This window comes from Heterodontus francisci, chromosome 5, assembly GCF_036365525.1.
Source record: "Heterodontus francisci isolate sHetFra1 chromosome 5, sHetFra1.hap1, whole genome shotgun sequence".
NCBI lineage: Eukaryota > Metazoa > Chordata > Chondrichthyes > Heterodontiformes > Heterodontidae > Heterodontus > Heterodontus francisci.
In genome coordinates this window covers 134,990,933-135,009,502 of record NC_090375.1, presented here as the reverse complement: position 1 = coordinate 135,009,502, position 18,570 = coordinate 134,990,933, and the positions used below count along the sequence as shown (strand labels likewise).

The 18,570-nt window shown below is 44.1% G+C and overlaps 1 protein-coding gene across 1 annotated transcript in view; it reads right to left on the bottom strand.

The window, feature by feature from the left end:
- ebag9 (estrogen receptor binding site associated antigen 9) overlaps positions 1-8,914 on the bottom strand; it is a 37,550-nt gene extending 28,636 nt beyond the window's left edge. The window contains exon 1 of the mRNA XM_068030956.1: positions 8,561-8,914. Within this exon, the coding sequence (XP_067887057.1) occupies positions 8,561-8,643 (83 nt within the window). The 5' untranslated portion in view covers positions 8,644-8,914. The remainder of the gene's footprint in view (positions 1-8,560) is intronic.
- Positions 8,915-18,570: the final 9,656 nt, after the last annotated feature.

The window sequence follows — 18,570 nt, the reverse complement described above, 5'->3', positions numbered from 1 at the left end:
TAAACCTTGAAATGCAAGTGCAGATAAATAAAGGCTTATAGAAGAAAAAGGGCATTTCAGAATTTATAAATAGGGCCATGGCAAGGTCTACAGAAGTATAGTGCCGTAGTCTCAGTCTTTTTTGGTGGAAGAACCTCTTTTCAAATGGATTAGTAATCAGAGACGCCCACCGCACCACCCCCTCCCAATTGAGCACATATATAGGATTTGTTTTTCACAAACCTGTAAATTGTAATTTCACTTACATGTCATGGTTTAGTCATTCCTTACTTATATTCAGAATGGTGGCTAAGACACATACTGTGTTCAGTTACATTTATTCAGTGCTTACACAGGACGAGAAAAACATATCTATAATCAGTAAACAATGCACTCATTAGGGTCACAGTATCCCTTTACTAAACAAATCTTAGAATTGATATGCACATATTTGTAAATGTGCCCATAGTGTTGGTCTAACACTGTTCTAAGTATTGATTAACACATGTAATTAGGCACATATAATATGCACATACTTAATTCACACACAATGTGAAGAAAACATCCAGTATATAGCACCCACATATCCAGTGAAACCTTCATCATCTGCTCTTAATTACATAGAATACATTAATCCCCCAAGAAAGACTTGCAATTATACACCTTTCAAAATCACAGGATGTCCCAAAGTGCTTACAGCCAATGAAGTACTTCTGAAGTACTCTGTTGTAATGTAGGAAATGCAGGAAAATAAAGCCAGGTACAATAGAAATGTAATTTTGATGTCTGGTGTGAGGTTTTGTCTCATGAAAATTTTAGCAGTCAAGGGGCGGCACAGCGACCCAGGTTCAATTCTGGGTACTGCCTGTGTGGAGTTTGCAAGTTCTCCCTGTGTCTGCGTGGGTTTCCTCCGGGTGCTCCGGTTTCCTCCCACAGCCAAAAGGACTTGCAGGTTGATAGGTAAATTGGCCATTATAAATTGCCCCTGGTATAGGTAGGTGGTAGGGGAATATAGGGACAGGTGAGGATGTGGTAGGAATATGGGATTAGTGTAGGATTAGTATAAATGGGTGGTTAATGGTCGGCACAGACTCGGTGGGCCAAAGGGCCTGTTTCAGTGCTGTATCTCTAAATCACAAGGGCAGATAACTGAAATTTGCAGAGCTATGGAGAAAAGGTGGGGGAGTAGGACGAGGCGAGTTGCTCTTGCAGAGAGCCAGCACACACATGATGGACAGAATGGCCTCCTTGTGTGTTGTAACCATTCTATGATTCTATTCTAAGAAATGGAAATACTAGAGATTCCACTATATATCCATATTATATAACATATACAATCAAATAAAGTTCAAAACAGTTTACTTTAAAACATCTGATCAATCAGGTAGCCTGCTATTTATCACTATATCTTGACACTAGACCCACTGTCACAGTAAAGAAAGCTCAGATAAAAATGGAACAAGCTACCGCTTTGATTTGTATATACTGTAGATGCATATACTATATAGACTGCAGGTGAATTTGATGCAAGCCGGGAGGCAGGGCCACATGCCCTTGGCCCTGCTCACTACTCTCATTATTTTGAGAGCCCCCTCCCTGGAAGGTTTCCATGGACCCCAGTTTAAGAACCAGTGGTGTAGTGTAGTGGCGACTGAACAAGTAACCCAGAGCCTGTGTTAAATGAATCCAAGCCAAATCCAAATGAAGATGTAGAAGATCCTGTTCTTGATAGTTTATTGACAGAATGCAGCATTACACATCTCTGCCTTTTGTTCACTTACCACCCTGTGTTCAGCAGGCTCTCTTTGTATTCACTTCATATCCTTAATTGAACAATGCCCTTCAGTTGTTGTTTTTTTATTCATTCATGGGATGTGGGTGTCACTGGCCAGACTAGCATTTATTGCCCATCCCTAATTGCCCTTGAGAAGGTGGTAGTGAGCTGCCTTCTTGAACCGCTGCAGTCCATGTGGGGTAGGTATACCCACAGTGCTGTTAGGAAGGGAGTTCCAAGATTTTGACCCAGCGACAGTGAAGGAACGGCGATATAGTTCCAAGTCAGGATGGTGTGTGACTTGGACGGGAACTTGCAGGTGGTGGTGTTCCCATGTATTTGCTGCCCTTGTCCTTCTAGTTTGGAAGGTGCTGTCTGAGGAGTCTTGGTGCATTGCTGCAGTGCATCTTGTAGATGATGCACACTCCTGCCACTGTCCGTCGGTAGTAGAGGGAGTGAATGTTTGTAGATGGGGTGCCAATCAAGCGGGCAGCTTTGTCCTGGATGGTGTCGAGCTTCTTGAGTGTTGTTGGAGCTGCACCCATCCAGGCAAGTGGAGAGTATTCCATCACACTCCTGACGTGCCTTGTAGATGGTGGACAGGCTTTGGGGAGACAGGAGGTAAGTTACTCGCCGCAGGATTCCCAGCCTTTGACCTGCTCTTGTAGCCACGGTATTTATATGGCTACTCCAGTTCAGTTTCTGGTCAATGGTAGCCCCTAGGATGTTGATAGTGGGGGATTCAGCGATGGTAATGCCATTGAATGTCAAGGGGAGATGGTTAGATTCTCTCTTGTTGGAGATGGTCATTGCCTGGCACTTGTGTAGCGCGAATGTGACTTGCCACTTATCAGCCCAAGCCTGGATATTGTCCAGGTCTTGCTGCATTTCTACATGGACTGCTTCAGTATCTGAGGAGTCACGAATGGTGCTGAACATTGTGCAATCATCAGCGAACATCCCCACTTCTGACCTTCTAATTGAAGGAAGGTCATTGATGAAGCAACTGAAGATGGTTGGGCCTAGGACACTACCCTGCGGTGATGTCCTGGAGCTCAGATGATTGACCTCCAACAACCACAACCATCTTCCTTTGTGCTCGGTGTGACTCCAGCCAGTGGAGGGTTTTCCCCGATTCCCATCGACCTCAGTTTTGCTAGGGCTCCTTGATGCCATACTCGGTCAAATGCTGCCTTGATGTCAAGGGCAGTCACTCTCACATCACCTCTTGTGTTCAGCTTTTTTGTCCATGTTTGAACCAAGACTGTAATGAGGTCAGGAGCTGAGTGGCCCTGGCGGAACCCAAACTGAGCATCACTGAGTAGGCTATTGCTAAGCAAGTGCCGCTTGATGGCACTGTTGATGACACCTTCCATCACTTTGCTGATGATTGAGAATAGGCTGATGGGGCGGTAATTGGCCGGGTTGGACTTGTCCTGCTTTTTGTGTACAGGACATACTTGGGCAACTTTCCACATTGCAGGGTAGATGCCAGTGTTGTAGCTGTACTGGAACAGCTTGGCTAGGGGCGCAGCAGGTTCTGGAGCACAGGTCTTCAGTACTATTGCCGGAATATTGTCAGGGCCCATAGCTTTTGCAGTATCCAGTGCCTTCAGACGTTTCTTGATATCACGCGGAGTGTATTGAATTGGCTGAAGTCTGGCATCTGTGATGCTGGGAACTTCAGGAGGAGGCCGAGATGGATCATCAACTCGGCACTTCTGGTTGAAGATTGTTGCAAATGCTTCAGCCTTATCTTTCGCACTGATGTGCTGGGCTCCCCCATCATTGTGGAGCCACCTCCTCCTGTTAGTTGTTTAATTATCCACCACCATTCACGGCTGGATGTGGCAGGACTGCAGAGTTTAGAGCTGATCCGTTGGTTATGGGATCGCTTAGTTCTGTCTATTGCATGATGCATATGCAGTTTGGCATGCAAGTAGTCCTGGGTTGTAGCTTCACCAGGTTAACACCTCATTTTGAGGTATGCCTGGTGCTGCTCCTGGCATGCCCTCCTGCACTCTTCATTGAACCAGGGTTGGTCTCCTGGCTTGATGGTAATGGTAGAGTGGGGGATATGCCGGGCCATGAGGTTACAGATTGTGGTTGAGTACAATTCTGCTGCTGCTGATGGCCCACAGCGCCTCATGGATGCCCAGTTTTGCATTGCTAGATCTGTTCAAAATCTATCCCATTTAGCACGGTGATAGTGCCACACAACACGATGGACGGTATCCTCAATGTGAAGGCGGGACTTCGTCTCCACAAGGACTGTGCGGTGGTCACTCCTACCAATACTATCATGGACAGAAGCATCTGCGGCAGGCAGATTGGTGAGGGCGAGATCAAGTATGTTTTTGCCTCGTGTTGGTTCTCCCACCACCTGCCACAGACCCAGTCTAGCAGCTATGTCCTTTAGGACACCTTTAACATAATTAGCCATTAACAGCCTGAATTGACAATCCAGAGAACGAGCACTCAAATCCCACCTCAACAGTTTCAGAACTTAAATTAAGTAAATAAAATTCAACAATAAAAAGCTGGTACCAGTAAAGGGTGACCATAAAGCTGTCAGATCATAAAACTAATGTTCTTTCGAAAGGAAACCTGTCATTCAATCCTGGCCTGACTTAGTGACCCCAGTATCACACAACATGGTTGATGAATAACTGCTCTTTCAGATAGCCACTCAGTTGTATCAAACATAACGTCCATCACTACCTTCTCAAGGCAATTATTAGCACGCAATAAATGGTGGCCTTACTAATAATGCTTCACCTCACCCACTTGCAGCTGTGCCTTCAGCTGTCTAAGCTACGAATTCTCTCACTGAATCATTTCACCTCTCTTTTTCCTTCTTTTAGACAGTCCTTAAAACCTATCTCTTTGACCAAGCTTTTAGCAACCCATCCTAGTATCCCCTCCTTTGGCTCGATGTAAATTTTTGTCTGATTATGCTTTGGCGAAATACTCCGGGACATTTTACTATGTTAAAAGTGCTATATAAATGCAAGTTGTTATTATAGGCAGTTCGGAGTTTTAAAGTGCAACTCCTTGAAACAAAGGTACAAGTTCCAAGAGGATAAAACTCTGAAATTGCTCCAATACCTAATGGCAATTAAGCAAACTTCCAAGCTGTTAATTCAACTTTACAAATGGCATTATTCACTTCGAAGCAGCTGGCACAAGATCATTCATATTCAGTATAATATTTATTATTGATGTATGTGCTGATAACCTTCAATCTACTCTTAGAGCTCTTTGTGGAGTAAACACATGAATATATACTCACACCCTCTTGTTCTGTGATCAAAGTGAACCTAAATACCTTTTTTTATTCATTCATGGGATGTGGGCATCACTGGCTAGGCCTGCATTTATTGCCATCCCTAATTGCCCTTGAGAAGGTGGTGATGAGCTGCCTTCTTGAACCGCTGCAGTCCATGTGAGGTAGGTACACCCACAGTGCTGTAGGAAGGGAGTTCCAGGATTTTGACCCAGCGACAGTGAAGGAACGGCGATATAGTTCCAAGTCAGGATGGTGTGTGGCTTGCAGGAGAACTTGCAGGTGGTGCTGTTCCCATGCATTTTCTGCCTTTGACCTTCTAGGTGGTAGAGGTCACGGGAAGGTGCTGTCTAAGGAGCCTTGGCGCGTTCATGCAGTTCATCTTGTAGATGGTACACACGGCTGTCACTGTGCATCGGTGGTGGAAGGAGTGAATGTTGTGGATGGGGTGCCAATAAAGCTGGCTGCTTTATCGTGGATGGTGTCGAGTTTCTTGAGTGTTGTTGGAGCTGCACCCAGCCAGGCAAGTGGAGAGTATTCCATCATACTCCTGACTTGTGCCTTGTAGAAGGTGGACAGGCATTGAGCAGTCAGGAGGTGAGTTACTTGCCACAGCATTCCTAGCCTCTGACCTGCTCTTGTAGCCAAGGTATTTATATGGCTACTCCAGTTCAGTTTCTGGTGAATGGTAACCCCTAGAATGTTGATAGTGGGGGATTCAGCGATGGTGATGCCATTGAATGTCAAGGGGAGATGGTTAGATTCTCTCTTGTTGGAGATGGTCATTGCCTGGCACTTGTGTGGCACGAATGCTACTTGCCACTTATCAGCCCAAGACTGGATATTGTCCAGGTCTTGCTGCATTTCTACACATTACATTATCCAACTCTTTCATAATTTTATAGATCTATCAATCTCAGTCTGAGGCTTTTCTCAGTTCTATGAGGCAGCTAGACTTGCATTTGCCCTCAACATTACTTTATATTGTCTAATAGTCACAAGTTTTTAGTACTGGTTACCTTTCCCTTCCTCTCGAAATGATGCAAGGTATGCTGCATTTACCTTCAACAGCAGCACCACAAAACTGGTTTTGGTGGCACCTCCAAATACAGCAGTATCAAGACAATAAACACGCTGGAGGTACAGGCAGCCACTTATTCCGAGGCTGGAGGTACAGGCAGCCATTTATTCCGAGGCTGGAGGTACAGGCAGCCATTTATTCCGAGGCTATCAGCTCATCCATACATTTTAACAAAGAGGTCCAAAACAAAACAAAATGGCAGCTTCAAAACATTTACAAACTTGCAATTTTTTGTTGCTCCATTTACACTATGTGATGTTCAACTTAACAAAATTAAGTGCTAAATTTTGGGTACTGGTGTGACAACTAGTTTTTTCCAGATGTAATCTTGTATTCATGTTTAATTTTGTAAAAACAGAACGTTTATGTTAAACTGTCAATAAGTTGTTTTATAGAACTGTAACAGAATCAGATCAAGAGTGAAGCTATTCAAATACTAAGTTGAGAACAATGTAACATTTCTCCAAATGTGCAAGATGCTTTTTGAATTCCCTCTTTGGAATTCTTTCTAAATACAATCACTTACAATCAGGAAAGTACTGCAAATGCCAGGAATTGAGACTAACGTACAGCAACTTTCACTGCAGCCAGATTCAATCTTACATTTATAAAAAAAACTTCCTCTATTGCATCTCTATATACATGTGGCAATGATTTCACATTAACACACTGCATGAGATTATGAATGAGAAAAGCTATTTAATTATCAAGTCAACTCCTTGAACAGACCACGTATTATCGACTTGGTCATAGCTGCTACCTCAGTTGTATAATTTCTTCAGCAAAAACATTATCTGGTCCCTAAAAGTGTCAGCTAAACTCCAGGTTATGCTTATGCCTCCATTATTCAACTCTAGCCAATTGCTTTGATTTGCTTGGATCTTTTAATTTCAAATTAATTTTCACTGTTACACTAAAATACTCCTACAGCAGCAAAACTTTCAACAGGCTAATTACACGCCCATGCATCATCCTTAACATTCCACCTCCATAGCATTGCCTGACTCCACTCATGCCTCAGCTCAACTGCTGCTGAAACCCTCATCCATGTCTTTGTTACCTCCAGAGTTGACTATTCTATCATTCTCCTGGCTGGCCTTCCATCTTCCACCCTCCATAAATTTGAGCTCATCCAAAATTCTGCTGGCTATAACCTAACCTGCACTAAATCCCATACACCCACCACCTGTTCTTGCCGGCCTACATTGGCTCCTGGTCCAGTAAAGCCTCAATTTAAAAATTCTCATCCTTGTTTTCAAATCCCTCCATGGCCTCACATCTCCTTGTCTGCATAATCTCATTCAGTCCTACAACTGTCCCAGATCTCTGTACATCTGATATTTAAAATCACTCCACCATTGGCAGCATTCTTTCAGCTGCTTGGCCCTAAATTCTGCAAGTTCCTTCCTATAGCTCTCTACTTCTCTCCTTTAAGACGCTCCTTAAAACCTACCTGTTTGACCAAACCTCTAGTCAGTCATCTGTCCTAATATTTCCTTAAGTGGCTTGGTGTGAATTTTTAAAAACTCTTCGATGAAACACCTTGGGATGTTTTGTTACATTGAAAGTGCTATATAAATGTAAGCTGTTCATACTGGATCCTTATAACCAGTAGGCTTCAGATATGCAAGAACAGTGTACTGAATGATTCACTTAAAGCTCCTGAAACACTCTGCTTTGTTATTTTCAGATTTATATCAATTGTGTGGCACTCCTAACCCATTGAAGGTTAGAAAACATCATCAAGTTAACGAATGTATAGAATATGCACTCTCAATCAGGATAATATGTTCTCCGTATAACTCGCCCGATTCTTTACCAGCAGGGGACAAAAATCATTTAATTTCCACATTAAAGATGACCTATTTTCAGCCAACCTTTTTATATTAGAATCACTAATCTCAACGCTGCAGCTCTTCAGGTGGGAACCTAAATAATATAAATTCAATAAACAACTTCAAATGTGACAGAAGACTAATTTGAATTTGTTCCTGGAAAGAGTGGCCATTGGACATGCTCAGGAGCAAGTGCAAAACAATGACATAAGACGATAACCTTGAACCCAGATATTTTTGAAGGGAGATAAGTGTGGTGCCACGTTGAGACCAAATTGTGACTTTCACCGCAAACCACAGTAAAAGCTTTGCCAGTGAAATACAGAGCCAGGACATTAACATCGCCAATCGACACCAGCAATGCCAGCAACCTGAGAGCAGCAGGCCTCGCGAAAAGTAGAAATTTTAAAATACACATCAACAATACATCAGACAACTAAAATGAACACAAAAAAAATTAAGTAGGGGGGGGGACTGTAAACATGACGGTGAAAAGTCTGTCGGTCGCAGATTAAATATTGCTAATACTTTTGTTCTTGATGTTAAGATGTAATAATAGGAAAACTCTGCGTTGAGCCAGTGAGCGAGCCGCGATCAGTACGTACCTGCAGATCAACCTCTTAAAGAAGGAGAGCAGCCACGACAAACATGTACAGACTCTCAGCAATCGGAACTGGCTGATCGCCATGGTCACCGGGGAAGTGGGTGCAGAGAGCACAACACCCGACCCCTCGGCAGCACCACTCTCTCAGGCCCCAGCGACCGGCCTCGATCACCACAACATTAATAATGAACGAAAACAACACAAGGATAGCTACTCCTTTGTAAAGTAACACAGCTTCGACCCAGGGACGGGCCGCTCAAGCGGCCTAATTCTGCTTGCTAACGACTGCGCTTGCGCTTACTCAGACACCCAGGCCCCGACCCGGAAATGATCCTCCCGGCGCGCGACAAAACTCCGCCCAACTGTCGGCGCACGCGAATGTGACGGCTGGAGGGGGCGGGGTTTCATAGGAGCTCTCAGGTGGCGTTACACAAGGGTTCAAGGGAAGGGTTACACGGGGCAGGGTGACACAGGATGTCGGGGTGGGATTACACAGGGAGGTGGTGTTACACAGTAGCTCAGTGGGTGGGGTTACACGGGGAGGGGGTGGAGGTGGGGTTACACAGGAGCTCAGTGGGTGTGGTTACACGGGGAGATGGGGGTTACACGGTGGGTGGGAGGTGGGATACCACAGGAGCTCAGTGGGTGGGGCTACATAGGGGGTGGGGGGCAGGTTTGGCACCACAGGAGCTCAGTGGGTGGGGTTAAACAGAAGCTCGGTGGGTTTACAAAGGGGGTGGGGTTACACAGGCGCTCAGGGGTTGGGGCTACATGGATATGGGATGTTACATGGGGGGGGGGGGGCGCGATTACACAGGAGCTCAGTGGGTGGGGTTACACAGGAGCTGGGGGGGGGTGGGGTGGGGGGGTTACACAGATTGGTTAGCAGAATTCCAAACAGTTTCAGTTCCTCCACGGTTGTTTACCTGCCTGGTTTTGATCAGCCTCTGCTGATATCAACCCGTTTGCTGTGATTAACTGTTCCATTCAATCCAAATTGTTCTTTTCAATAAGAGCAAAATACTGCCTATACTGGAACTCTGAAATGAGAACAGAAAGTGCTGGAAATACTTAGCAGGTCTGGCAGCATCTGTGTAGAGAGAAACAGAGTTAATGTTTCAGGTCTGTGACCTTTCATCAGAACTGGCAAAAGGTGAGAAATTAGTCTTTGAGCAAGTGAAAGGGGGGAAGAAGAACAAGAGGGGAGTTCTATGATAGGACCGAGGGGGAGAGATAAAATGACTGAGATGTCATGGAACAGAATGCAAATGAGTGTTAAATGGTTGTAGTAAAAGACAAAGCATAAGTCCAGAGAGAATACTAATGGCAGAGTAATGAACAGCTCTGTCCGAAAGCAAAAACATGAAAACAAGTTTAAGACTAACACATGGTTAAAAAGTAATTAATAAAAAAATGAAAATATATAAAAAATAATAAAATAATTGGGCTCATGGTCTGAAATTATTGAACTCAATACTGAGTCCAGAAGGCTGTAGAGTGCCTAATAGGAAGATGAGATGCTGTTTCTCGAGCTAGCGTTGAGCTTCACTGGAACACTGCAGCAGGCCAAGGACAGAAATGCGGGCATGTAAGCAGGGGGTTGTGTTGAAATGGCAAGCAGTCAGAAGCTCAGGGTCATGCTTGCAGACCAAGCAGAGATGTTCTGCAAGGTAGTCACCCAATCTGCGTTTGGTCTCCCCAATGTAGAGGAGACTGCATTGTGAGCAGCGAACACAATATACTAAATTGAAAGACGTACAAGTAAATCGCTGCTTCACCTGGAAGGAGTGTTTGGAGCCTTGCATGGTGAAGAGAGAGGAGGTAAAAGGGCAGGTATTACACCTCTTGGGATTGCATGGGAAGGTGCTGTGGGAAGGGGACGAGGTGTTGGGGGTAATGGAGGAGTGGACTCTTTCAAGAAGGGTGTAACTTTTGCAATTCTCCAGTCCTCTGGCACCACCCCGATATCAAAGGAGGATTAGACAGATATAGCCTGTACCTCCATATTTTCCACCCTTACTTCTCTCAGTGTCCTCGCTCGCGTCCCATCCGGCCCTGATGACTTATCAACTAAGTACAGCCAGCCTTTCTAATTCCTCCTCTTCATCAAATTTAGCCCATCCAGTATTTCAACTACCTCCTATTTTATTATGATGTTAGCAGCACCTTGTTCCTTCATAAATACAGAACCAATGTAGTCATTTTGTACCTGAGCCATGGCCAAGAGTCATAGAGTTATACAGCACAGAAACAGGCCCTTCGACCCATCGTGTCTGTGCCGGCCTTCAAGCACCTAACTATTCTAATCCTATTTTCCAGCACTTGGCCCGTAGCCTTGTATGCTGTGGCGTTTCAAGTGCTCATCTAAATACTTCTTAAATGTTGTGAGGGTTCCTGCCTCTATCACCTCTTCAGGCAGTGTGTTCCAGATTCCAACCACCCTCTGGGTGAAAAATCTTTTCCTCAAATCCCCCCTAAATCTCCTGCCCTACCCTAAATCTATGCCCCCTGGTTATTGACATCTCCGCTAAGGGAAAAAGTTTATTCCTATCCAACCTATCAATGCCCTTCAGAATTTTGCATACCTCAATCAAGGCGTTCTTCAGCCTTCCCAGCTCTAAGGAAAACAACCCTAGCCTATCCAGTCTTTCTTCATAACTGAAATGCTCCAGCTCAGGCAACATCCTGGTGAATTTCCTCTGCAACCTCTCCAGTGCAATCACATCCTTCCTATAGTGTGGTGCCCAGAACTGTACACAGTACTCCAGCTGTGGCCGATACACCTCCATCATAACCTCCTTGCTCTTATATTCTATGCCTCGGCTAAAAAAGACACGTATCCCATATGCCTTCCTATCCACCTTATCTACCTGTGCTGCTGCCTTCAGTGATCTATGGACAAGTACACCAAGGTCCCTCTGTAGTTCCTAGGGTCCTACCATCCATTGTATATTCCCTTGCCTTATTAGTCCACCCAAAATGCATCACCTCGCACTCTTCAGGATTAAATTCCATTTGCCACTGCTCCGCCCATCTTACCAGTCCATCTATATCGTCTTGTAATCTAAGACTTTCCTTCTCACTATTTACGACACCACCAATTTACGTGTCATCTGCGAACTTACTGATCATACCGCCTTTATTCACATCTAAATCATTAATGTACACTACAAACAGCAAGGGTCCCAGCACTGATCCCTGTGGTACACAGGCTTCCACTCGCAAAAATAACCCTCGACCATCGCCCTCTGCCTCCTGCCACTAAGCCAAGTTTGGTTCCAATTTGCCAAATTGCCCTGGATCCCATGGGCTCTTACCTTCTTGACCAATCTCCCATGCGGGACCTTATCAAAAGCCTTACTGATGCCCATGTAGACTACACCAACTGCTTTATCCTCATCTACACCTCCAGTTACCACCTCAAAAAATTCAATCAAGTTAGTTAGACACAATCTCCCCCTGACAAAGTCATGCTGACTATCCTTGATTAATCCCTGCCTCCCAAGTGGAAATTAATCCTGTCTCTCAGAATTTTTTCCAATAGTTTCCCTACCACTGATGTTAGACTCACCGGCCTGTAATTACCTGGTTTATCCCTACTCCCTTCTTGAATAATGGTATCACATTCGCTGTCCTCCAGTCCTCTGGCACCTCTCCTGTGGCCAGAGAGGATTTGAAAATTTGTGTCAGAGCCCCTGCTATCTCCTCCCTTGCCTCACATAACAGGGATACATCTCATCTGGGCCTGGGGATTTATCCACTTTTAAGCCCGCTAAAGCAGCTAATACTTCCTCGCTTTCAATGCTAATTTGTTCAAGTATATCACAATCCCCATCCCTGATCTCTACACCAACATCGTCCTTCTCCATAGTGAACACAGATGAAAATTAATCATTTAAAACCTCACCTCCGTCCTCCGGCTCCACACACAGATTGCCACTTTTGTCCCTAATAGGCCCTACTCTTTCCCTGGTTATCCTCTTGCCCTTAATATACTTATACAATGCCTTACAGTTTTCCTTTATCTTGCCTGCCAGTGTTTTTTCATGTCCCCTCTATGCTCTCCTAATTACTTTTTTCAGTACCCCCCCTACACTTTCTATCCTCCTGTAGTGCCTCCGCTATTTTCAGCACTCTGAATCAGCCGTAAGCCTCCTTTTTTTTCCTGATCCAATCCTCTATATCCCTTGACATCCAGGGTTCCATGGACTTGTTGGTTCTACCCTTCACCTTGACGGGAACATGTTGGCTCTGAACTCCCACTATTTCCTCTGAATGACTCCCACTGGTCTGATGTAGACTTTCCTACAAGTAGCTGCTCCCAGTCTATTTTGGCCAGATCCTGTTTTATCATATTGAAATCTGCCTTCCCCGAATTCAGTATCTTTATTTCCACTCCATCTTTGTCCTTTTCCATAACTACCTTAAATCTTACAGAGTTATGGTCACTATCCCCGAAATGCTCCTCCACTGACACTTCTACCACTTGTCCGGCTTCATTCCCTAGGATTAAGTCCCGTACCGCCCCTTCTCTTGTGGGGCTTTCTACGTGCTGGCTCAAAAAGCTCTCCTGTATGCATTTTAAGAATTCTGCCCCCTTTAAGCCTTTTGCACTAAGACTATCCCAGTTGGTATTAGGGAAGTTGAAATCCCCTACTCTTATTACCCTATTATTTTTACACCTCTCTGAGATTTGCCGACGTATCTGCTCCTCTATCTCACCCTGACTGTTTGGAGACCTGTAGTACACTCCCAGCCAAGTGATTGCCCCCTTTTTGTTTTTGAGTTCTACCCATATGGCCTCATTTGAGGAACCTTCTAAGATATCATCCCTTCTTACTGCAGAAATTGACTCCTTGATCAACAGTGCAATGCCACCTCCTCTTTTACCCCCTCCCCTGTAACGCCTAAAGATTCTATACCCTGGAATATTGAGCTGCCAGTCCTGTCCCTCCCTGAACCATGTCTCTGTGATAGCAATAATATCATATTCCCATGTGTTAATCAATGCCCTCAATTCATCTGCCTTACTAGTAAGACTCCTTGCGTTAAAATAGATGCAATCCAACCTTGCAATATTCATTTGTACTTTAACAGGTCTATATTTGTTCTGCCTTTCAGACTTACTCAGTTTCCCTTCTATATTTGATAGTGCATCACCCCTACTGTACCTCCACTCTGTATCCCATCCCCCTGCCAAATTAGTTTAACCCAACAGCACTAGCAAACCTCCCAGCAAGGATGTTGGTCTCCTTCTGGTTGAGGTGCAACCCGTCCAACATGTACAGGTCCCACCTTCGTCAGAAACAGACCCAGTGATTCAAGAAACTAAAGCCGTCCCTCCTGCACCATCTCCTCAGTCACGCATTTATCTGCTCTATCCTCCTATTCCTATACTCATTAGCACGTGGCACCAGGGAGTAATCCAGAGATTGCAACCTTTGAGGTCCTGCTTTTCATTCTGCTACCTAGCTCTCTAAATTCTTGTTGCAGGACCTCATCCCTCTTTCTACCTGTGTCATTGGTACCAATGTGTACCACGACCTCTGACTGTTCACCCTCCCCCTTCAGAATGTCCTGCAGCCACTCTCTGACATCCTTGACCCTAGCACCAGGGAGGCAACATACCATCCTGGAGTCACGTTTGCGGCCACAGAAACACCTATCTGTAACCCTTACGATAGAATCCCCTATCACTATAGCTCTCCCACTCCTGCTCCTCCCTTCCTGTGCAGCTGAGCCACCCGTGGTGCCACAGACTTGGCTCTTGCTGCATTCCCCTGTGAAGCTATCTCCTCCAACAGTATCCAAAGCGTAAAATCTGCTATATAGGGAGATGGACCCAGCGGACTCCTGCACTACCTGCCTAGTTCTTCTATTTTGCCTGGCGGTCACCCATTCCCTTTCTGCCTGAGCAGTCTTTACCTGCTGTGTGGCCACCTCCCTGTATGTGCTATCCACGATGATCTCAGACTCGTGGATGCTCGACAGTGTCTCCAGCTGCCACTGCAGATCCGAAACGCAGATTTCGAGTAGCTGCAGCTGGAGACACTTCCTGCACATGTGTTCACCCTGGACACTGGAAGTGTCCCTGACTTCTCACATTGCACAGGAGGAGCACTCCACATTGCCAAGCTGCCCTGCCATGATTTACCCTTAATTTATCCCCTTAAATTACTCAAAAATTAGATTATTTTTGCTAGGGACCTTGATTCCCTAAATAAAAATACCTACTATATTAAAAAAAAACTGTAGACCTTTCACTTTACTTTGGTTATTTACCCAGCTATTAGAGTTATTCCCTAACAGCAGTTACTCACCAACCAATCACCTTACAGCTTCCCTGTGATGTCACTGTTGATGTTTTTCTCGGCTTTTCAAAACTCTGCCACACCTGGACTGCTCTCTGCTCCGCTCCCGGAAGGTAAGTGACTAGGTCGCGATCCTCTGACTCTACTTATCCTCTTCTCTTGGCCTCCGCTTCCATGTGTTGATCCCCTTTTTTGGTCCTTAATCACCCACCTCTTACTGCCCATTTACTATTTATATGCCTATAGAAGACTTTTGGATTCCCTTTTCTGTTACTTGGCATTTCCTCATACTCTCTCTTTGCCTCTCTTATTTCCTTTTTCACTTCCCCTGGGAACTTTCTATAGTCACCCTGGTTCTCATTCGTTCTATCAACCTAACATCTATCATATGCAACCTTTTTTGCTTCATCTTACCCTCTAACTCTTTCATCATCCAAGGAGCTCAGGCTTTGTTTGCCCTACCTATCCCCCTTATGGGAATGTATCTCAACTGAACTATCTCCTCTTTAAAGGTGTCCATTGTCCATTGCAGTTTTGCATGCCAATCTTTGATTCCAATTTACCTGGGACAGATCCATTTTTACCATGTTGAAATTGACCCTCCTCCAATTAAGTATTTCTATTCTAGATTTCTCCTTGTCCTTTTCCATAGCTAGCTTAAACCTTATGCTATTATGATCACTGTTTCCTAAATGCTCCCCTACTGATGCTTGATCTACTTGGCCCATCTCATTTCCTGAAACCAGATCCAGCAATGCTTCCTTCCTCATCGGGCTAGAAACATAATGATCAAGAAAATTCTCCAGAACACACTTCAGAAACACTTCTCCTCTCTGTCCTTTACAGTATTACTATCCCAGTCTTATTAGGACAATTAAAGTCCACCATTATCACTGCTCTATATTTTTTGCACCTCTCTGTGATTTCTCTGCAAATTTGCTCCTCTACATCTTTCCCAATAGTTGGTGGAATGGTGGAATGTAATGGTGCCTCTATTTTTTCTTAACTCTAACCGAATAGATTCAGCATCCTCTCTCATCTGCACTGTAATAATTTCCTTAATCAATACTCCCACCCCTCCTCCTTTCTTTCCTTCCCTTGTATCATGTATATTCCATGTATCCAGGAATACTTAGTAACCCAGTCCTGCCCTTTTTTGTTCAGGCCTCCGTTATTACTGTGACATCATATTCCCATGTGGCTACCTGCACCCACTAACCTAATTTACCATGCTTTGTGTGTTTACATACATGCACTGTAAACTTAATTTAGGCCGAATTGCATCCCCTCTTAGTCTGACCCCACTTAATACCTTACAGTTTCTTACTTTTTAAAAATTCTTTCATGAGATGTGGGCGTCGCAGGCCAGGCCAGCATTTATTGCCTATCCCTAATTGCCCTTGAACTGAGTGGATTGCTAGGCCATTTCGAGGGCATGGAAGAGTCAACCACATTGCTGTGGATCTGGAGTCACATGTAGGCCAAACCAGGTAAGGACAGCAGATTTCCTTCTGTTTTTACAACCATCAACAATGGTTTCATGGCCATCATTAGACTAGCTTTAATTCCAGATTTATTTATTAATTGAATTCAAATTCCACCTTCTGCTGTGGTGGGATTTGAACCCTGTCCCCAGAGCAATACCTGGGTCTCTGGGTTACTAGGCCAGTGACAATACCAGTACGCCACCACCTCACCAGCTCCTTGCCTTGTGCTAATGTCACTTTATTTTATAGGTAGGTTAGCTTAAATGTTTTACTTAACTCTTGTTATCCATATATCTCAGATGTTAATTTGGATGAAAAATTAAGAACCTTTTAATGTTATTATCCCCCTTTATTTAATTTTAACTTTATCCCCTAAATCTAATTAATGAAACAATAATTGTAGTTATATGCTAAATTATATCATATACAATGTATACAATGCAAGTTAAACTTTATGTATTTTATCAAATTGGCTTACTTTTAGTTTTTATACTAATTAATTGATTAATTGATCGAGCTTACTTTATAGGTTGATTAAATTAAAGTAGCTTAAATGTTTACCTGTAGATTTACCCCCTGCACACTTTCTTGTGCAGTGACGTCACTATGTGATTTTCTTTCCTCCTGTCCCATTCACAGCTCTCTCTAATCACTCTTCTCCCAGTCTCATGCTCCCCGACTGCTCTGTTCCTGGCCTCACTCTCTCTGATCACTCTGTTCACAGCCTTGCGCTCTCTACAATCTATATTAGTGACTTGGATGAGGGAACTGAGTGTAATGTATTCAAGTATACTGACAATACAAAGCTCGATGGGTAAGTAAGCTGTGAGGCAGACACAAAGAGTCTGCAAAGGGATATAGATACGTTAAATGAGTGGGCAAGAACATGACAGATGGAGCATAATGTGGGCAAATGTGTGGTTACCCACTTTGGTAAGAAAATGGAAATGCAGAATAGTTTTTGTGGGAAACTATTAAATGTTGGCATTCAGATGGATATGGGGTCCTTGTATGCAAATCACAAAAAGTTAACAAAAAGGTAAAGCAAGCAGTTAGGAACGAAAATAGTATGTTAGACTTTATTGCAAGGGGTTTGGAGTATAAGAGTAAGGAAGTCTTGCTGCAATTGTACAGGGCTTTGGTGTGACCAGACCTGGAGTACTGTGTACAGTTTTGGTCTCCATATCAAAGGAAAGCTATCCTTACATTAGGTGGGGGTGGGGGGGGGGGGGGTGCAATGAAGGTTCACTAGATTGATTCCTGGGATGAGAGGGTTGTCCTATGAGGAGAAATTGCATAGAATGGGTCTATACTCTAGAGTTTAGAAGAATGAAAGGTGATCTCATTGAAAAAAAAGAATTCTGATAGGGCTTGATAGGGTAGATGCTGGGAGGCTGTTTTCCCTGGTAGTAGAGTCCCAAACAAGGAGGCATAGTCTCAGGGTAAGGGAAAGGCCATTTCATACTAAGATGAGGAGAAATTTCTTCACTCAGAGATTTGTGAATCTTTGGAATTCTCTACCTGAGAGGGCTGTGTTTGCTCAGTCATTGAGTATATTCAAGGGTGAGATCGATAGATTTTTGAACTCTAAAGGAATCAAGGAATATGGAGATAGTGCAGGAAAGTGTTGAGGCTGCGGATCAGCCAAGATCTTATTAAAAGGTGGAGCAGGCTCATAGGGCTGTTTGGTCTATTCATGCTGTTATGAAAGTACTTCAATTTTTTCATATTTTGTGAGGACTTGTGTTTTAAAATTGTGGAAATGGATTCCTTTGGAGGACTGAAGAGATGACAGATGCTGGACTTTGTTTTTTTTTAAAGGTCACTGGAAGAACTTTGGGACTTTGTTTAGAAACACATTTACAGGAAGTCACATGTCTTAATCTAAATAAACAACAGGAGCCTTTGTGACTAGGGGGAGTTGTTTACAGAGAAGTGACATGTCAAGATTTATGGTGGTCAAGAGTTGGTTTAGTTTTGGGTTGTTTTGAGGCAGTTGGGGGTAAGCCTGCTAAGAGAGAAGCAACCAGCTCATCCTTTTCTCCACCTCTCTGAGAAACCCTGAGGATCCAGTGTAATAGCTGAAACCCCTGATGCTGCATTTCTCCTGGAAAGCCTGCCAGACTAAGCCTCGACCTCGCCTGAAGAGAACTGCTCCAAAAAGATCCCAGTGACAGCTGTCTACATGTATTTGGAATTCCAGAATAAAGGGA